Below are 19330 nucleotides of genomic sequence, written 5' to 3'. Positions count from 1 at the left end.
TGCGGTTTCACCTATAACGCGGTAAGATTTTTTGGCTCCCGAGGACAGCGTTATATCGGGGTAGAGGTGTATTTCCACCACATGTCATTATCATATCAGCATGGCACCTTTCTCCCCCTAGTTTCTACCGCTTTATTATTGGCACGACAAGCCAGACCTAGAAAAGTGTTGCCAGAGCTAACATAAGTATCTGCGAGTGAGGCAGGTTTCACAATGGTAATGAGTGGCCAGCAGAGAGGTACCTCTCTCTTTTTCTGCCCCAGCATTTCTCTTCAGGTCCCTGTACATTTCCTAACCCTATGCTGAAATAAAAACCCATTCACAGCTGACATCATCAGAAAAGGGATAAATGGAAATTACTTCTAGCCTGTTTCATCAGCATTTGAGAAAATTCTGAGGGTGAAATCTTAGTCTCATTGAAGTCAAATGGAAAACTCCCCTTGGCTTCAGTGGAACCAGGATTTCACCCTAAAAGACATGACATTATTACTTTACACTAATCCATTTGTCCAATAATCAGATTTCTATATATGGCCAAATTCTAATTAAATTATCAAGAATGAGTGCAATACTGTAGCTACTGGAACTTTTATAGCTTAACAATGAATACACCTTGTACAGCCATTTAGATGCAGGTTATTAATTTTGCAGGTTTATGAGCAGAAAGCCTCTAGCTCACAGCTCTGTGTAGGCTCCTTTACACAGGACCATAGTGAGAGACCTGTGACCTTGGGACTCTTTGCAAATCATGCAAGTGGCTTCTAGATCATCTTTGCTAAACAGTTTTAATTTTATTCTGGTACCACTCACATATATTCTGCTTGTTTTGCTGTTTTTATATCCAGCTGTTTGGCTGTTTCTGTGGGTCCCAGCTGTCTGCTTGTCCAGATGTTTCTCTTCATACTGGGACTGCAGATGTGGACAGAATACATTTGTCTTTAATTCCCCTCAGCACTGAACGATACATGCATAGCACAAGTTGTGTAGACATGGGGACCCAGTCTTGGGGTTTGACCAAGCTGCACTTAGCACTGGACCTAAGAGATGAGGCCAAAGGCAGCTGTCATCCACTGTACGTCTTCTTGACAATGTGCTAGTTCATGCTGCTCTAAGCTGTGCCCATTTACAACAGCCCCCAAAGGCACCATATCACATCATCTTTTAGTATCTTTTAGTATCACATCTTAATTAAGAAGAATCCTTATGCAGAGTTTTTAAAACTAGAAAATTAGAACACAGAGAACAAGTCTCAAATTATAACTTGCATCATTTTCTTTTAATTGTGTCTGGAATTGTTTTGTAAGTACAAAAACCTTCCCTCTTATACAAAAACAGGCTGATGTACCTTTTCTTACTATTCGTATTGTGTCATCAAAGACAGAACAATGAAATAAGTAATGTTATACATAAATCTTTACGGTACAATACATTGCATGGAACATTTTTCATTAGATATAGCTATAGTATTTAATACGTATTTTGAAACACACTCTTGAAATAGGTCAGTGCAAACACACTTATACAATGACACCACTGACAACACCATATAAATAGCCTGAGACACACCTGTAACACTTTACATCACACCTAAAGAACACGTTCTTCAGAACACAACAATTTAGACCACTCTTAATTTACAATATTAAAGTAATTTCCTTTATACAGAAAGATGTCAGACTACATTAAGACCACAAAACTCAATGATTTAACTACTTGTTAAACAAGCTTTAACTACTTGTTTTCTAGATAAGATGCTCACTCTTACAAGAGTCTATATGTCTTTCCTAGTATGCCAAGGGCCCTTGGTCCAGTGTCTGCAGCATTCCAGAGAAAGGGAGACTGTTTTTTGTTTCCATGCATCTGAAGAAGTGGGTTTTTTACCCATGAAAGCTTATGCCCAAATAAATCAGTTAGTCTTTAAGGTGTCACTGGACTCCTCGTTGTAACTGTTCAGAGCACTTGGCCTTCCTTCTTGGTTAAAAAACACAAAGGTGCTTTCTTAGATATAGGATGAATGACAAAAATCTGCCCCCAATTTATCTTTTAAGGTAACAATGTGCCTAGCCTTCATCTGTACTGTTCTCTAACAAGACGCTGTCATGTTTTACCTTAAGTATAGTAAACCTTCTTCTGTCTTTTTTCTTCTTTTTCTTTCTTGTGTAGTTTTCCTTGAAGATCTTTCCAGATGTCTTGGGTTTTATCTTTTCCACAGTATGTAAGCAAGATGTGCAGTCAGGAATCACCCCTTTTTGGGGAGCGGGGTGCCATTTTTTTCTTTTTTTAATTAAAAATCACTGTATAGCCTCATACACTGCCCAAAGATAGGTGCTGCTCCTTCAGTGAGCGCTGAGTGTCTGGATCTCTGCCTCAATGCAGAGATCATTGCAGGCTCAGGAACACGGAGCATTATGTTACCACAATTATTTACAGGACTAGTCCCATTGAAATAAAGCCTATAGAGTGAGCCACATTTCAAAGCTTTTTATTATGTGAGCATTTATGACAGGTAGCGCTACTTTAAGTTACGCTTTAACTTCTATTTGCGCTGATACGATTTATAAATCGGTTTGTTTTATTTGGAAAGGTGTAACACTGTAAGTTTATATTCACAATGGCAGCACAAACAGAAGTTAGTATAATCGGAAACAAAAGTTTCCATGGTGAATTAAAAGCAAACAGATTTCTGTAGGCTGGGATATCTGTGTGTATCAGACCTATAAATCAAGCAGAAAACAGACCTGATGTCCTTTAGTTTGGTTCCTCTGGGACTTGGTTCCTCTAGTCCTGGAGTGTATTGCCACTTTCCTTGACCCAGCAAAAAAGGAAGTTACACATAAAGCAAGAAAGTGAGGTGAGACTAGTCAGCTATGAAACAGAGAGCAGCTGGGTCCAGTTTTATAAGGGGCTAATTGGGGCGCAGTAACTGCAGTTCAGCTACTGGCTGTTCGGGCTCTCCTTGCTTACAAAGGCCTCCCCAGTGGGAGCACAAAGAGGAACAGCGGTTGTGTCTGGAGAGGCAGTCTCTCCTATAATCTTCTTTTCTGCCTAGTCAAGGAACTTCCTTATAGTACAATGTTTTTCATAGGTTCTCAAGGTACATTCAATGTACTTAATCTGGGATCCAATTCTTAGTCTGGAATAAACATTCCAGCACAGAATGCTTCTAGCTTTGGGACTGCCTAATTCACCAACCTGCAGGCATGCAATGTGCTGACAATATTTTAATAAGCAGCTTTCTCTGGGACTGTGGTAAATATTGTGTACTCGGCTAGTGAGCTTGGAGTGAATGGTAGGAGGGACTGCAGAATCTATTCATTAGTTTTCCCTTTTAACCAAAAACATTTTCTCATCTCTATGATCCAGAAAGGTGGTAGTATCATTTGGCAAAACGTTTTCTTTTCACAGTTATTGGTGAAATCCTATCCAAGTCACTAGCAAATGTCCCGTTGACTGCAAATTTGCAACAGAACCAGGCTTACACTGTAGCTGTCTGACCTACTTCCAATTCAAAGTAGAATAGATCAAAGCACACTGGGGAACTTTTAGGGCATGGTAGCAGAGTCCACATGGACAGTTAGGGGACTGTAGATTTATACCCCAGCTTACTGCACACTAACTGTTCATCTAGACAAGCCCCGAGGCTCAGGGATAAGTCATTTGTGGGTGGTGATGATTTAAGGTTATTCAGCGAGTGTGTGCATTGCCCCTGAGGCAAGGGAAAGCACTCCAAGCCTCTCTGGAGTTTGGTGGCAGAATTTTAACATGGCGCGCCTCCAGTGTGTATTTTACTGCTTAAGTCTCGGACAGCAGTAGTCTCGGCATTTCAACTCCTATTGATATTTCTGTTCTATTTTGATTGTGGGGTTTTTTTGGGTAGATTTCGGAAAGCTTCTGTAGCTGACAGGAACCCAAAGAAAGAAAGGAGAGACAGTCTCTCATGCTTCCATGCCTTGAGCAGGCAAAATTCAGCTTGAGACCAACATGTGCTGTGTGGTCAGAATAGAATGGAGTGGCAGGAGAAAACAGTGCCAACCAAAAATACTACATTACTGGAAACCTGCCTATGGTCAGAGGAAGCCAGAAAGTCCTCCTGCTAATCAGCATTCATTTGAAGGCTGGGAAATGTCGTGGATAAGGGAAGACATGGGAGCTGAAAGAGGAAATGTGGAGTTTGGTGCTCATCCTCCCAGCCTCTAATAACTGAGCAAAAATACAATGTGGAAAATGTACCTGATGACTCACTGCTGTTTAATATTACTTCCAGGAATGCTTCCAAAGCTACATAGGCAACTTAGAATAGCCCCGCTCTGTTCAGCCCTCTTTTACAATGCCACTTTATGGTGGAAAACACTTCAAAGAGGAGCTGGGGTGGGAAGGTGGGTGGGGTTCAACTCTGTATCTTGAATTTTAAATATACCTTTCCACCTCCCCACCCCCACCCCCACCCCTACTGCCACCCCACCCCCCTCAAAGCCTGATTGATGCATGGCTTAATTTTCATAGAATCATAGGACTGGAAGGGACCTTGAGAGGTCATCTAGTCCAATCCCTTGCACTCATGACAGGACTAAGTATTATTTAAACACCTGACAGGTGTTTGTCTAATCTGTTCTTAAAAATCTCCAGATGGAGATTCAACACCCTCCTTAGGCAATGTATTCCAGTGCTTAACTACTCTGACAGTTAGGAAGTTTTTTCTAATGTCCATCCTAAACCTCCCTTGCTGCAATTTAAGCTCATTGCTTCTTGTCCTATCCTCAGAGGTCAAGGAGAACAATTTTTCTCCGTTCTTCTTGTAACAAACTCTTATGTATTTGAAAACTGTTATCATGTCCCCCCTCAGTCTTCACTTTTCCAGACTAAACAAACCCAATTTTTTCAATCGTCCGTCATAGCTCATGTTTTATAGACCTTTATTCATTTTTATTGCTCTTGTCTGGACTTCCTCCAATTTGTCCACATCTTTCCTGAAATGTGGCGCCCAGCACTGGAGACAATACTCCAGCTGAGGCCTAACTCAGCGTGGACTAGAGCGGAAGAATTACTTACGCATCTTGCTTAGAACACTCCTGCAAATACATCCCAGAATGAGGTTTGCTATTTTTGCAACTACACTGTTGACCCATATTTAGCCTGTGATCCACTATGACCCCTAGATCCCTTTCTGCAGTACTCCTTCTTAGGCAGTCTTTTTCCATTTTGTATGTAAGCAGCCACTGGCGTCAAGGAGACTACTCATGTTTTTAGGGTTCAATTGGTGCAGGACTGGGGCCAAAGTGTTTGTTTGGGAGGCACATACCAGAACTATATCTCAGGATTTACTTGTAAAATTCAGACAGACAGAAAGCCATTCAAAGATCTTGTAGCTGTGAACTGAACTAGTGTGTTGCAATATATTTGGAAATGGGAACTCAAATTACAGGAAATGTATGGGGGCGGAGGGAGGGACAAATACAGTTCCTATGTGGGAAGGTATAGGCTCAGATCCTCTAGTGTGGTGTGGCTCTTTGTGCTGCACTGCCAGTGTATAGTGGACATAAAGCTAGCTTTAATGGTCACATGAGGATTACTTCTGTGTAGGGTGATCATCTGGTGATGCAGAGCCAGTGTAGTAGCTCCTATGCCACCCCCTTCATGGCTAGGGCTTCCCTAATCCCAGGCTGCAGGATCAGTTCCTTGGGGTGTTTAGTAGCTAGTACAAGTTAGAACAGTCCTTAGTCTGCTCTAAATTACACCAGAAGATGGGCCTGCCACACAACCGGCCCACAACTGGAGGAGTGTAAAGGTGGCTTAAAGTCATCTGTGCACACGCCCTTCTCTATTAGGTGGTGACAATCTATGCCACTGAAAGTTAAAAGCCCAGGCAATAAATAACTGGGAATAGGGAAGACATTTTCCTGTGAAATCAGTGTCTGTTTTGGGATTCAGTGTGTACTCTCCTCCTCTCTTCCCCCTCCCCCTTTGCATAAGCTTCATCAACTTCTATCATGGCAAATATTTACATTTCCCACTGGCTCAGTGACTAATGGTCTTTGTAGAGTTGCCTCATGACCTTATGTAGAATCTGAAGAGTTTGTCTGCATGAATTTACCAGCACGCAAATGTTTTCCTGCTGCTCTGCTGTAACTTCTTAAGTCGGGGGAAGGGGGGGCGGGGGCGGGAACTGTACATGCCTCTGAGCACGTTTTCAGAATATCCATTCACATTTCAGTCCTTTTTGCTTTGAGTCTCTTGGAATTTAAAATTATCCTCAGAATGCTCCACAGCACGATCAAATAAACCCCTCAATGGCAGGCAGAGGGGTGTCTGGTCAGAAAGGTCTGAGTAGAAGCAGGTCCCTTTGGATTTTTGTCTCTATTTAACTTTGATGAAGATGCATTTGTTTTGTTCAGTTCTCCTGAAACAGTTCTGCAATCACTGGTGTCCCACTGTGAGCTTATTTCTACTGCAGTGCCACACAAAAAGCCTTACAAAGGAAGCACAGCTACACTGCACATCCAGCTTATTTATGGCTTTCTTGAAATGGCTCGTCGTCTTTCTCCTTTAATGATAACTTTTTCCTGGGTCCCTGTATCACACTGGAGGAGGAAGCCTTTCTAAATGTGGAAAGTCTCCTCCGAAAGTTGCCCCCTGAAAAGAAATACAAGAGTGGGTCAAAGCAGCAGTTTGAAGCTGCCAAGGATAGGGTTATCACTACTAATTTCTGCATGAAAAGGATGTCTTCACAGCTGGAGTCTTTCCTCTTCAGGAAGTGAAGGTGGATTGTGCGCTGAATATGGTAAGGTGTGAAGCTGACCAGGAAGGCAGCTGTTACAATGATTATCATCCAGATGGCCTTCTTACGAGTAGACTGATTCTTCTTCAGTGAATTCTTCAGTAAGGTCTTTATGATCATGGCATAACAGATAGTTATGACACTAAAGGGGATAATGAAGCCTACAAACAGCGAAATATAATGTAGGACCAGCAGGCTGGTCATCTGACTGCTTTTTGGAGGTTCAAAGCACTTTGTCTTGTTACCTTCTTGGTAAGACCCACTCAGTAAAAATGGAGAACTTGTCAGTGTGACAAAAATCCAAATGCTCATACATGCCAGTTTGGACTTTTTCTCAGTTACCAAATTGAGATTCTGGACGGGGAAAACTATGGCTATGCAGCGAGAGAAGCTCATGGCTGTCATGAATAAAATGCTACAGTACAGGTTGACATAGAATGCATAGGAACTAACTCTGCATAAGAAGTCACCAAAGAACCAGTTGCCTCTGTGAACGTAATACACTACTCGAAGAGGCAGGGTGCATACACAGAGGAGGTCTGACACTGCAAGATTCAGCATGTAGATCTGGAAGGCTGTCTTCTGCTGGTACGTTTTTATGAGGACACACAGTACAAAGCCGTTTCCAACAAAGCCCAGAATCGCAATCATGGAGTACAATGTGGAGTACACTTTATTTCGGAAGTCGTCAATGGTCAAAAGGCATGTCAAGTTGCCGCCAGGCAATGCGGTCATATTTCCTGTGGTATCCATAGGCTCTGCCTGAGAGGTGTCACCTTGAAACCTGCAGTCTAAAGATGAAAAATAAAAGTGAGTTTTATAAAGCAGTACATCAAAATATAACTCAATTATTAAATGGAAAAGACAGAAAGGTGGGTTTTTTGTTTGTTTTTTGGGGTGGGGCTAGAAGGGTTCATACTGAGCTAATATTTCAAATATCTGATGGCATAACTATCCTCACAAAAGGCAGGATCAATGTTCTTAAACCCAGATAATTCGTATTATAAACATCAAGGGTGAGATTTTCAAAATTCCTCAGCATTGGCTGGACTCTTCTCCCACTGAAGTCAATTGGAGTTTTGCCTTTGGCCCCCAAGGAAGAAGAATTAGCCCAACACTGAGAACTTCTGAAAATCCCATGCTAATTTCTCATAACCAGGGCCGGCTCCAGGCACCAGCATAGCAAGCAGGTGCCTGGGGCGGCCAACGAAGAGGGGCGGCACGTTCGGCTCTTTGGTGGCAATTCGGCGGTGGGTCCCTCAGTCCCTCTCGGACGGAAGGACCTGCCGCCGAATTGCCGCAGAAGTGCTGCCAATCGCAATTGCGGCTTTCTCCCCCCCCCGCCCCACCCCCGCCCGCCGTTTGGTGCGGCAAAAACCCTGGAGCTGGCCCTGCTCATAACTCATTCTAAAAGCAAATAAAAGAACAAAACAAAAATCCCCACTGGTGCTACCACTGGTTCCAAACTGGCAGTACAGTAGTACTGATTGGAGCTGCAATGCAGACAACTTTATTGGCTTCCAAGTTCTAACTTCCATGTTAGTTAAAAGGGGGAGAAGGAAATATCTGACAGCAGTATAATCACTGGTCAGCAAATATAGAACTTTAAAATGTATTCAAAAGGGACACGTTTAGTTACTCGCTCCTGTTTTTAGTGTGCTCACTCTCTAAATGCCTGGCAAATCCCAGCTCCCTCCACACCATTCTGGAGGCCTTCTTGCATGAGGACAGACCTCAGCAGGAGAAAGCCCATATGGCAAGTTTTGTACAAAGTGTACAAAGAAGCCTTTTCACAGAACGATTTAAAAAACTTTAAAAATAATCTTGAAGACAGCTCCAAGGTTGAGGCTGCTCACAGCTAGAATAGATGCTTGTTAGCTGCCAAAATTCTGCACAGGCCTCACTCCACTTAGGAATGATACAAATCTTAACTTGCCAAAATAATATAATGAAATCTCACTCATTTCATAAGAGCCCTACATGTTAGCCTACCAAAATCCAAATGTGGGAGGAGGGCTTACAATGGGAAGTTAACTCCAGAAATATCAAGACTTAGAACAACGCTTCCTTAGCTCTCGTCCTCTAATGCCCCTGCTCTACTTGCGCTACACTGATGACATCTTCATCATCTGGACTCCTGGAAAAGAAGCCCTTGAGGAATTCTACCATGATTACAATAATTTCCATCCCACCATCAACCTCAGCCTAGGTCAATCCACACAAGTGGTCCATTTCCTGGACACTACTGTGCTAATAAGTGATGGTCACATAAATATCGCCCTATACCAGAAACCTACTGACCACTATACTTACCTACATGCCTCCAGCTTCCATCCAGGACGCACCACACGATCTATTGTCTACAGCCAAGCTCTAAGATAAATACGCATTTGCTCCAATCCCTCAGACAGAGACAAGCACCTACAAGATCTCTATCAAGCATTCTTAAAACTACAATACCCACTTGCTGAAGTGAAAAAACAGATCGACACAGCCAGACGAGTACCCAGAAGTCACCTCCTACAAGACAAGCCCAACAAAGAAAATAACAGAACACCACTAGCTGTCACCTTCAGCCCCCAACTTAAACCTCTCCAGCGCATCATCAAAGATCTACAACCTATCCTGAAAGATGATCCCTCACTCTCACAGATCTTGGGAGACAGACCTGTCCTCGCTTACAGACAACGCCCCAACCTGAAGCAAACACTCACCAGCAACCACACATCACTGAACAAAAACACTGACCCAGGAACCTATCCTTGCAACAAAGCCCGATGCCAATTCTGTCCACATATCTATTCAAATGACATCATCGTAGGACCTAATCACATCAGCCATGCCATCAGGGGCTAGTTCACCTGCACATCTACCAATGTGATATATGCCATCATGTGCCAGCAATGCCCCTCTGCCATGTACATTGGCCAAACCGGACAGTCTCTATGCAAGAAGCAGGAGGGATAGCTCAGTGGTTTGAGCATTGGCCTGCTAAACCCAGGGTTGAGAGTTCAATCCTTGAGGAGGCCATTTAGAGATCTGGGCCAAAAATCTGCCTGGGGATTGATCCTGCTTTGAGCAGTGGGTGGGACTAGATGATCTCCTAAGGTCCCTTTCAACCCTGATATTCTATAATAAAAGCAGTAGTTAAATAGTTGATCTCAAAAACCTTTAGCCTAAGGATAGCTCGGTGGTTTAAGCATTGGCCTGTTAAGCCCAGAGTTGCAAGTTCAAGCCTTGAGAGGGCCACTTAGGGCTCTGGGGCAAAATCAATATTTGGCCCTGCTAATAAAGGCAGCTCTATGAGATAAGTATATCTCCATATTAGGGGGGAGGGATAGCTCAGTGGTTTGAGCATTGGCCTGCTAAACCCAGGGTTATGAGTTCAATCCTTGAGGGGGCCACTTGGGGATCTGGGGCAAAATCAGTACTTGGTCCTGCTAGTGAAGGCAGGGGGCTGGACTCGATGACCTTTCAAGGTCCCTTCCAGTTCTAGGAGATGGGATATCTCCATTAATTTAATTTAAAAGAATTAATGGACACAAATCTGACATCAGGAATCATAACATTCAAAAACCAGTAGGAGAACACTTTAACCTGTCTGGTCATTCAATGACAGACCTGCGGGTGGCAATTTTGCAACAGAAAAGCTTCAAAAACAGACTCCAACGAGAAACTGCTGAGCTGGAATTGATATGCAAACTAGATACAATCAATTTAGGCTTGAATAGAGACTGGGAATGGCTGAGCCATTACAAATATTGAATCTATCTCCCCATGTAAGTATTCTCACACTTCTTATCAAACTGTCTGTACTGGGCTAACTTGATTATCACTTCAAAAGTTTTTTTTCTCTTACTTAATTGGCCTCTCAGAGTTGGTAAGACAACTTCCACCTGTTTATGCTCTCTGTATGTGTATATATATCTCCTCAATATATGTTCCACTCTATATGCATCCGAAGAAGTGGGCTGTAGCCCACGAAAGCTTATGCTCTAATAAATCTGTTAGTCTCTAAGGTGCCGCAAGTACTCCTGTTCTTTTTGAGAAATATCAGTGTTTTCCATAATCTCCCTTTGGTGACTCAGCATTTCTTTTGTTGTAAGATGCTAGCCTTACTCACCAGGCTGGGGACTCATCCCATGCTCAAATCAGTTTTTAGCTCTGCCTCCAGTCTCCATTCATTGTGCAAACCTCCAACAAATTCACAAAAGAAAAACAGAACTTCCAGTTGGGACTTTCTATCCAGCCACAACACCTAGGGCTTCCCACCTGGAGTCTCTCTTCCCCAGGAACTACTGCAGGAGATAGGTTTCAGAGTGTTAGCTGTGTTAGTCTGTATCAGCAAAAACAAGGAAGAGTCCTTGTGGCACCTTAGAGATTAACAAATACTGATACTCACACCTTCTTGTCAACTGTTTGAAATGGGCCACCTTGATTACATTGGCCTCATTAGCACCACAAAAGGGATTTTCCCTCCCTTGGTATTCACCCCTTCTTGTCAACTGTTGAGAATAGGCCACTTCCACTTTAACTGAATTGGCTCCTTAGCACTGACCCCCCCTCTTGGTAAGGCAATTCCCATCTTTTCACGTGCTGTGTATTTATACCTGCCTACTGCATTTTCCACTCCAGGCAACTGATGAAGTGGGTTTTAGCCCATGAAAGCTTATGCCCAAATAAATTTGTTAGTCTCTATGGTGCCACAAGGACTCCTCGTTGTTTTTACTGCAGGAGACTGTCCCTTCCTGCAGCATCTTCCTACAGCTCTTTATAGGGAAACACTATGCCCTTCTCAGCTGCATTTGATTAGTGATCAGGGCTGGCTGGTCCCAGATCTCTGGTCCTTAAGTGGGTGAGCCACCCTGTTACATATGCAAATAGTTCAGATGCTAAAAAGATGATTAGGATGAATTCCATCTGGGTCTGTGATGGGGACCATTGAAAGAGGTGCTAATGAAGATAAAGATTTACTCCCCAAATCAAAGAAAAAACACGTGTCTTATGCAGCACCATTTAGGAAGTGCACACTAGTCCGGTGCAAGGGGGCATTTCAGCCTTCTGAAATCATCAAGGGAAGTGCTGAGCTCAAGCATTTAATTACTTTTGGTTTCCTTTAATACTGGACAACTTCTGTATCAAATAAATATTTCTTGGGGGACATAATATTAGAAATGCTCAGCAGCAACCTCTGAAGGACATACTAGCTATCGTGTGTGTGATTTATAAAGAACCCCTCTGTATGCCTGTAGAGGGGCAGGCGAGATTTGGAAGTGGACAAGCAAATCTGTTATATAATGATTCGTTCAGAGCCACTTCCCAGCAGTGGGTAAGATCACATCCTCTCTGAGTCAGAGCGGAGTAGGCAAATGCTCCATCCTTGCCTAGATTAGCTTCCTTACACAGACTCTGTTCCTCTTTGTGGGTTTCGTTCAGTTCCATTGCTTTACGTAGAGCAATTTAGAACATCAGGCTGCCTGATTTGTTCCATCTTAAATCTATTAGCAGTAGCATTTTATAATGTTTGAAGTAGATGAATAAAAACAAAGAGATAAGTCCACCACTTAAAAAAGCCTAGTGTCTTCACTCTCAAGCAAGATGTTTGAGATTACGTATGTGAGAAAGAATTAATACATGATGGCATAGTAAGGATTTATCTGCATGAATTTACTTAGACTGTGAGCTCTTTGGGGCAGAGACTGTCTCTGTTCTGTGTTTGTGCAGTGCCTTCCACAACGGGGTCCTGTTCCATGACCAGGGTTCATATGCACAACAGAAATACAAATACTAAATAATAATAATAAGAATGATAGGTTTGGGATGGTCAGATTACTCAGGAGTGGGGGTTATGCAGGTGTTCCCAAACAATATAACATTTATAGCATCCTACCCTAACAAGCCCTCTATATGTGCCAAATATTTTACAGCAAGTCTATTTTTATAAATATTCTGGGAAGTTTTAAAACTTCATTGGGACTATTTTTTGTTTTCCTTCATCTCTGAAACCAGATGCTCTAGTTACCATGAGTTCAACAAAAACTCTAAAAGTGACCTAAAATAGCTTTCCATACATAAAAATATCATGACCTTAAGGTCTGATATCTCAGGATAATCCATGGGTCTCCCCATGGACAGAAGGAGATAGTGTCCCTACTTAGAGTAGTTCAGCGATGAGTCTGATGGACTTTGGGGAAGAGGTGTGGCTGCAGTGGTGGGAGAGGCTGTGGTTGGAAGGACATTACAACATGCAAACTTAAATAAGCAAGAGCCACGTGGTGATGTTCACAGTTGCATTTGGACGCCAAACCTGTCCTGATTTTGGTTAAATTCAGGATTCTATATGAACACTTTGCACAGCTATGCCCTCAACCTGGGACTAATTAAAACCAATTACCTACTGTAGGAAGGATTTCCCTCTCACTATTAGTTCCCTGAGGACCCAATCTCTCCCAGGGGTTGGTTATTATACATAAATTACTATTTCTCTTATTATCCTTAAGAAGACAAGCAACTAGTCAACAGCTGTTTCTGATCATGCTTTTCTTTTAAAACAGCTGAGCACTGACATTTGTCGGGTTTCTAAATATGATTAAAGATTTCCTTTAAAATCATGAGTGATTTGTAAGCGAAACTAAAAACCACTGATGAAAACGTGCTGCATTCAGACAAGTAGGCTGATTATAACAAATAAAATGTGTGACAATTCTTGTGTGTATCTGTTGAAAAAATTTATTTGCTAACTGATGATGATTTAGATTAATTGTGCATCATATGAAATTAGGCACAGGGAAAGTCTAATTTACAAACATGACCAAATGTCTCTACTGATGTAGTCATAATCAACGGGAATTTTTAACTAAATCAGTTTCTGTCTATACTCGATGGAGTCTTGAACCAAAACCTTGGATCCGAACAAACCTCAGTTGTGGAGGTGTTCCAAATGTCAGTCCAGATCCAGACATAAAATTTGCAAACAATCCCCCTTTTTAAAAAAAATAGTGGCAGAACCAAAACCCTGGATCCAAACATCCAACCTTGGATAGAAATTGGACGGAACTTTGTGACTTAGACCTACGGCTTGGCCACATACTGAGGGTATAACAGATCCCTCTCTTTTTATGTTCTTTACATAATGACAGTGCATGGAACCATTTATCTACGTACAGCTGCAGCTAACATGGTAGGCATGTAAGCAACCAGAAGGGGGCAGCCATGATTAACCAGAACAAAGTATATGCCAAATTAAAATAACCACCAAACAATTTAGAGACGATTTAGTTTTGTTATTCTTAATAATTCTTCATATACTGTACCCAGGCTTCTAGTGGGTTTTAAATAAATTACACTGGAAAATTGCACTAAAGAATTACATAAACAAGAGACAAACCCAAGTATAAGATGCCACTATGGCTGTTTTTAAAATGAGAGTTAAAGCATAATCAACCCTAGATGTCAATTCTAGTGTTCTTAATGATGTGAGCCAGATTTAATTTTCTCTGAGGAGGAGTATGTGAGCTACCTGCAAACACTGAACTCAGACAGCTGATTTTAAAAATTCCTTATTGCTATATTTTAGCTTAAAGGATAGAGTGAGGGATAGCCAGAACAAACTGAAAACCTTGATGAGTTATATTGCATAGGTTTGAGTCAGCTTGCAAGATCAGTGTGGTGACGTGTATATTTTTCTTTCAGTTAGAGCATACATTATATTCCTCTGTGTTATGCCTCGTAACAGTTAGTCATATACAGATCCCAATGCTGTAAACAAGCATATGCTTAACTTTGCTCGCACAAGTAGTCCCAGTCCCACTGAATCCGGAGAGACTGAGTGGAAGTGTTTGCAGGATCGGGCCCACAGTGTATCGCATGTTTATTTTATAGTCTATTCTTTATAACAGAGTCCCTGGATGGATTGTCTAAGTCAGCAGTTCCCAATCTATGGGTCATGAGTCATGACCCCGCCCGAGGTCATGCCAAAATGGTGGCCTCCATGCTGTCTGGGGTTGCGGAAAGCAACAAAGTCTGGAAATAGGATTATGCAGACAAAAAGTTTGGGAACCAGTGATCTAGGACCTGATCCTGCCTCCCTGAGGTCAGGGCCGGCTCCAGGGTTTTGGCCGCCCCAAGCAGCCAAACAAACAAAAAAACCAACCAAACAACAACAACAAAAAAAGCCGCGATCGCGATCTGTGGTGGTCCTTTGCTCCGAGCAGGAGTGAGGGACCGTCCGCCGAATTGCTGCACGTGCCGCCCCTCTCCGGAGGGGCCGCCCCAAGCACCTGCTTGGTAAGCTGGTGCCTGGAGCCGGCCCTGCCTGAGGTCCATGGGAGCTTTTCCATTGACAGGGTTACCAACTCTCATGGTCTTATTTCAAGTCTCAACATACTTGGTGTAATTCATGAAACCTCAGCTGCTGGAATCAAGAGATTGCATGAGAAACTCATCTTTCATGAAAAAACCTGGAAATTTCTAGCCCTCACGGGTTGCAGAGAAAAGTTTGAAAGTGTGAAACAAGGGTACCCTAAAATCTCAGAAATCAGAAGGCAAAGAAAAAGAACCCCAAAGGTATTATTTTTTAAAATCTCCTGATTTTTAAGGCAATAATGATCTTTTGGGAGCTTCAGCTCATGATTTCTGAACTGTTGAGGTTGGCAATAATGCGACTGACTTCACTCTCTGAAGGATCAAGCCCCTAGTTCCTGTAGCCTTCAGCTCTGAATCTGCAACCACTTACGCACATGCATAACTTTTCCCAGGAGAGTTCAATGGGTCTATTGGTGTGCAAAATTACTCGTGTGCAAGTGATTGCACGGTGGTAGCAAGAGAGGATTTCCATTTCAGTTACATGAAATGTATAGCCTTTTGGCTATTAGATTTTTAAATAAGTCTCTTTCTTTTGCCCATTAGTTTGGTCAAAGCTGAGGGACTCTAATATAAGTAAGTTTGGGTTATGTCGGTTGTGTGCGTTCTGCCTTTGGAATCTCCTCTCCCAAGCGTTTTATTACATCATGCAGTTACTAAGCAGAAGTGTGCCAGTCCCCAGCACCTGTGACTAAGTTTGATGCCCGCAGCAGAAAAGAGAGAATGGCAGTGAAATGTTAGGTGAATTGTAGTGCCTGTGAAAGGTGCTGGATTGAAAATGCTGCAGGTTGAGGTCATCTGTTTACCTCAAAACAGACACATAGGCAACGGCAATAAAAGGTCCCCACACTGCCCTATCAATTAGCTTTAATTCTGAACCAGAGGGACCAGTCCTAAGCTTTAGACAGCAATTCATTTTCTAGACTCATTGACTGCTTTACTATGGCTCTTTACTATGGCCTTGTCTATACTGGGGATTTGCCTTGATTTCAGCTCCCAGTGTAGCTACGCCAGTGCAAACTCCTAGTGTAGACAAGCAAAGACTCTATGAGCCATAATTTGCGCCTGTGCATTTTACAACCATTTCAGTTAGGGGTAAACTCTCCCAGTGCAAATAGAGGCTTGGCGTTCTACACTAGAGGCTTGCACTGCTGCAGTTACATTGGTGGCTGGCCACCAATGGCTGAAATTGGGGCAAATTCCCAGTGTGGACAAGGACTAAGAGGGCCAGCAAAACTTTCAAATGGTGGCGGCGGCATTCTGATGTGGAAACCTATTTATTAAGAAGCTGTTAAATGACAGCTCTCAGTCATAGCTAATCTGGGGCTGGATTCAAGCCCAGCTACATGAGAAATGCTTCATCTTCTATTACCAATATCATGGATCATCTAGTCTACATGTATCTGCTCTTTCTGTTAGTGTCCAATGTCCATGAAATAGGATTTTCTGTCATATTGATTAGGAACAGTAGATCAGCTGTGTGCTATTTTTAAAAAGTAGGAAAAATTTTATGCTGAAGTATACTTTTGTTATGGTTCTGTGCTGCTCCTAGGTAAATCTATATGCTATATTTTCCATGGGGATGTTAACTTTTGAGGAGACATGGTTTGAAAAGTTCACCAACGTTCTTCATCATGTGGGTTTTGTATTTTCCTTGCAAATAAAGATATATGGAACCATAGAATCATAGAAGCGTAGGATTGAAAGGGACCTCAATAGGTCTCTAGTCCAGTCCCCTGCACTCAAGGCAGGACTACATTACTAGACCATTCTTGACAGGTGTTTGTTTAACCTGTTCTTAAAAACCTCTGCTGACAGAGATTCCACAACCTCCCTAGGCAATGTGTTCCAGTGCTCACCTACTCTGACAGGAAGATTTTCCTAATGTCCAACCTAAACCTTCCTTGCTGCAATTTAAGCCCATTGCTTCTTGTCCTATCCTCAGAGGTTAACAAGAACAATTTTTGAGCAGTCTCTTAAACAAAAGTAATTTTCAGATTCTGAGAGATGTAGGCTATAGATTTCCCTTTGCTTCCCAGATAATATGAATTATTACCAATAACAACAAAACTTCATTATCAGTCTGATCCTGATGTATCAATATTTTCTTAAGAGGTAAACAATTGCTTTTGTATTTGATTAATTCTGACTTGCAATTTGATAGTATGGTATTTGTAGTCAAGTTGAACACTAAAGAAACTCGAAGCCTTAATGTGATACCATTCAAGCTCTCTTGAAGTTCCTATCTACACTGGATATTTTCTTTTAAATTTCCCACTGTTGTTACCACCAGTTCAGCTTCACTAGTGATAACAAAGCTGGGAATGCTAGTATAGACAAGCCACCAGAGCTTTAACCCCTGGCTCTGAACTGGTGTAGATAACACAGTGGTTAAAATACAGATGGCTGGTGTTGACTTATTGCCTATATGTTATACAGGAATTTAAATGGCATCAGATACAGGTTTTGGGTTTCTTTAGTATTTGCTTGGTTACAAATACTGTACTTTCAAACTGCCAGCCTTATTCAAGATTTTTGTTATGACTTGAATACCTTTCAGCAGGTTGTTTGGTACATTGTTGGTCATCGGGCACATTTTTCAGTCAATATATAGAAGTTCTTGCCAGATCCAAAGATATGAGCTATGTTCACCAATCCTAATACTAATATTTCTATTTTTTTCTGGGAGGAGGTATTAAAATGATCACTGTAGAATAAAGGAGAAATGGAGGGTTCTTTGGCTGTGGGTAAGTTTAATATTATTATGTAAGCGGAGAGCTTAATGTCCTCCAAAGAGATTTGCCTACTTCTGACCTTCTTTAGACAGTGCTCACATCCAGAGATGGGAAATGTGCAGCCTGTCTGTCAGTCTAGTAGATGCCTCAAGTGAGGTACCTAAATCCATAGTTAGGCATCTGTATACATGATATTCAGTGGTGCGAATGCCTAACTGGATTTGAGGAACCTCACTTGTAGACACCCAGGCTTGAAAGTTTTCTTCCACGTCTCAAATTCTTCTACAAGTTATCAAAAAGTCTGGCATTACATCTGAGGGAACGGAAAATAACCCTGTCAGTTACTGTAGACAAGGAAACCAGCAAACTGCTGAACTTCGAAAATAAAGTCATGTTTTCTCCTAATTTAATCTGGGGCAGACACATCCTCCCCCACCCCTGGAAACCCCCGAACACCTTCCCCCTCCACACTATTGAGGGATCCACAGAAAGCCCTAAAATGGTCCTTATTGAAGCTTTGCAAGAGTTCTGCCTCACGCATACTTCTCCCATTATGTCACTGTAGTTGTATGTTACAAGTTAAAACCTGCGATTTTCTAAACAATTTATGAAAAAAGCCCAACTACAGGTTGCAAAATCAGGCTGAGAGAGGAGATAAGACTGTCCTCCCACTTCTGCAACTCTCACTGTACCTAGCAATCTGCAGTATTAAAGCCATGGAAAGAATCTTTGCAACCAGCATTTAAACATCAGATCAACTTACTTTTTAAGTCTCCAACTTGACACACTGGATCTGCTCACTGTTTTCACCCTTAGAAGTAAGTGAAAGATTTTGGGGAAGTCTTAAGTTCAGTATTTTCTTCACAGATCTGTCTGGGGCTGGCTTCGGTACCAAGCTGGTTAAACCAGAGCGTATGCTAAGAGCACACAGACTATTTGCATTTTCTTTGGTCGTTTAAGAAACCCTCTGTAACGATCCTCCCTTAAGGCAGCTCTTTGCTGTGAAAGGAGGCAGCATGTGGCTATTGGCTCATGCTCAAAGGGGAAGAAGAAAACAGCCCACAAAAATATCTAAATATTTGTAGTTAAGTGAAAGTCACCTCATGACATTTTTCGGGTGCGGGAGGGGGAACAAAAACAAAAAAGGAGAGAGAGAGGCTTACAAGTGCGTCTGGCTCTTCTAGGCTGCAGACTCCCAGCTGCAGGAACTATATGGAGCTGAGACTTCTTCTGCTTTAAAAGAAGAGCAGCTTGTGTCCCTCCCCAATTCCTGTGGCTAGGGAGTGGCTTAACCCTATCAGCAGTGTAAAAAAATAAATAACTTTCCCGCAACTCATTAATTCAAAGAAACAGATAGTTTAGACAAGCGGATCCCTTTATCTGGAATGTGGTGGCAGTGAGTCCAGAACAGATCAGAGGGTGCCTTTGAGTTTGTCTTTTCCAGATACCTTTTCCTGTC

The 19330-nt window shown here is 42.2% G+C and overlaps 1 protein-coding gene across 2 annotated transcripts; it reads right to left on the bottom strand.

Annotated features, from left to right (window-relative positions):
* Positions 1-1257: 1257 nt before the first annotated feature.
* CYSLTR1 (cysteinyl leukotriene receptor 1) lies at positions 1258-19102 on the bottom strand. 2 transcript variants are annotated; one of them, XM_042853306.2, is made up of 2 exons: positions 18635-19102; positions 1258-7566 (listed from the first exon to the last, which is right to left on the bottom strand). In XM_042853306.2, exon 2 carries the CDS (start codon positions 7526-7528, stop codon positions 6503-6505), a length of 1026 nt encoding a protein of 341 aa, XP_042709240.1. In that variant the 5' UTR covers positions 7529-7566; positions 18635-19102; the 3' UTR covers positions 1258-6502. The 2 variants fall into 2 exon arrangements, with proteins under 2 accessions (XP_042709240.1, XP_005284547.1); XM_005284490.4 differs by having other exon boundaries at positions 19035-19095.
* Between the last annotated feature and the right edge of the window lie 228 nt (positions 19103-19330).

The sequence above is a fragment of the Chrysemys picta genome, chromosome 9 (assembly GCF_011386835.1).
Source record: "Chrysemys picta bellii isolate R12L10 chromosome 9, ASM1138683v2, whole genome shotgun sequence".
Lineage (NCBI taxonomy): Eukaryota > Metazoa > Chordata > Testudines > Emydidae > Chrysemys > Chrysemys picta.
This window is presented reverse-complemented; position numbering and strand designations above follow the sequence as displayed.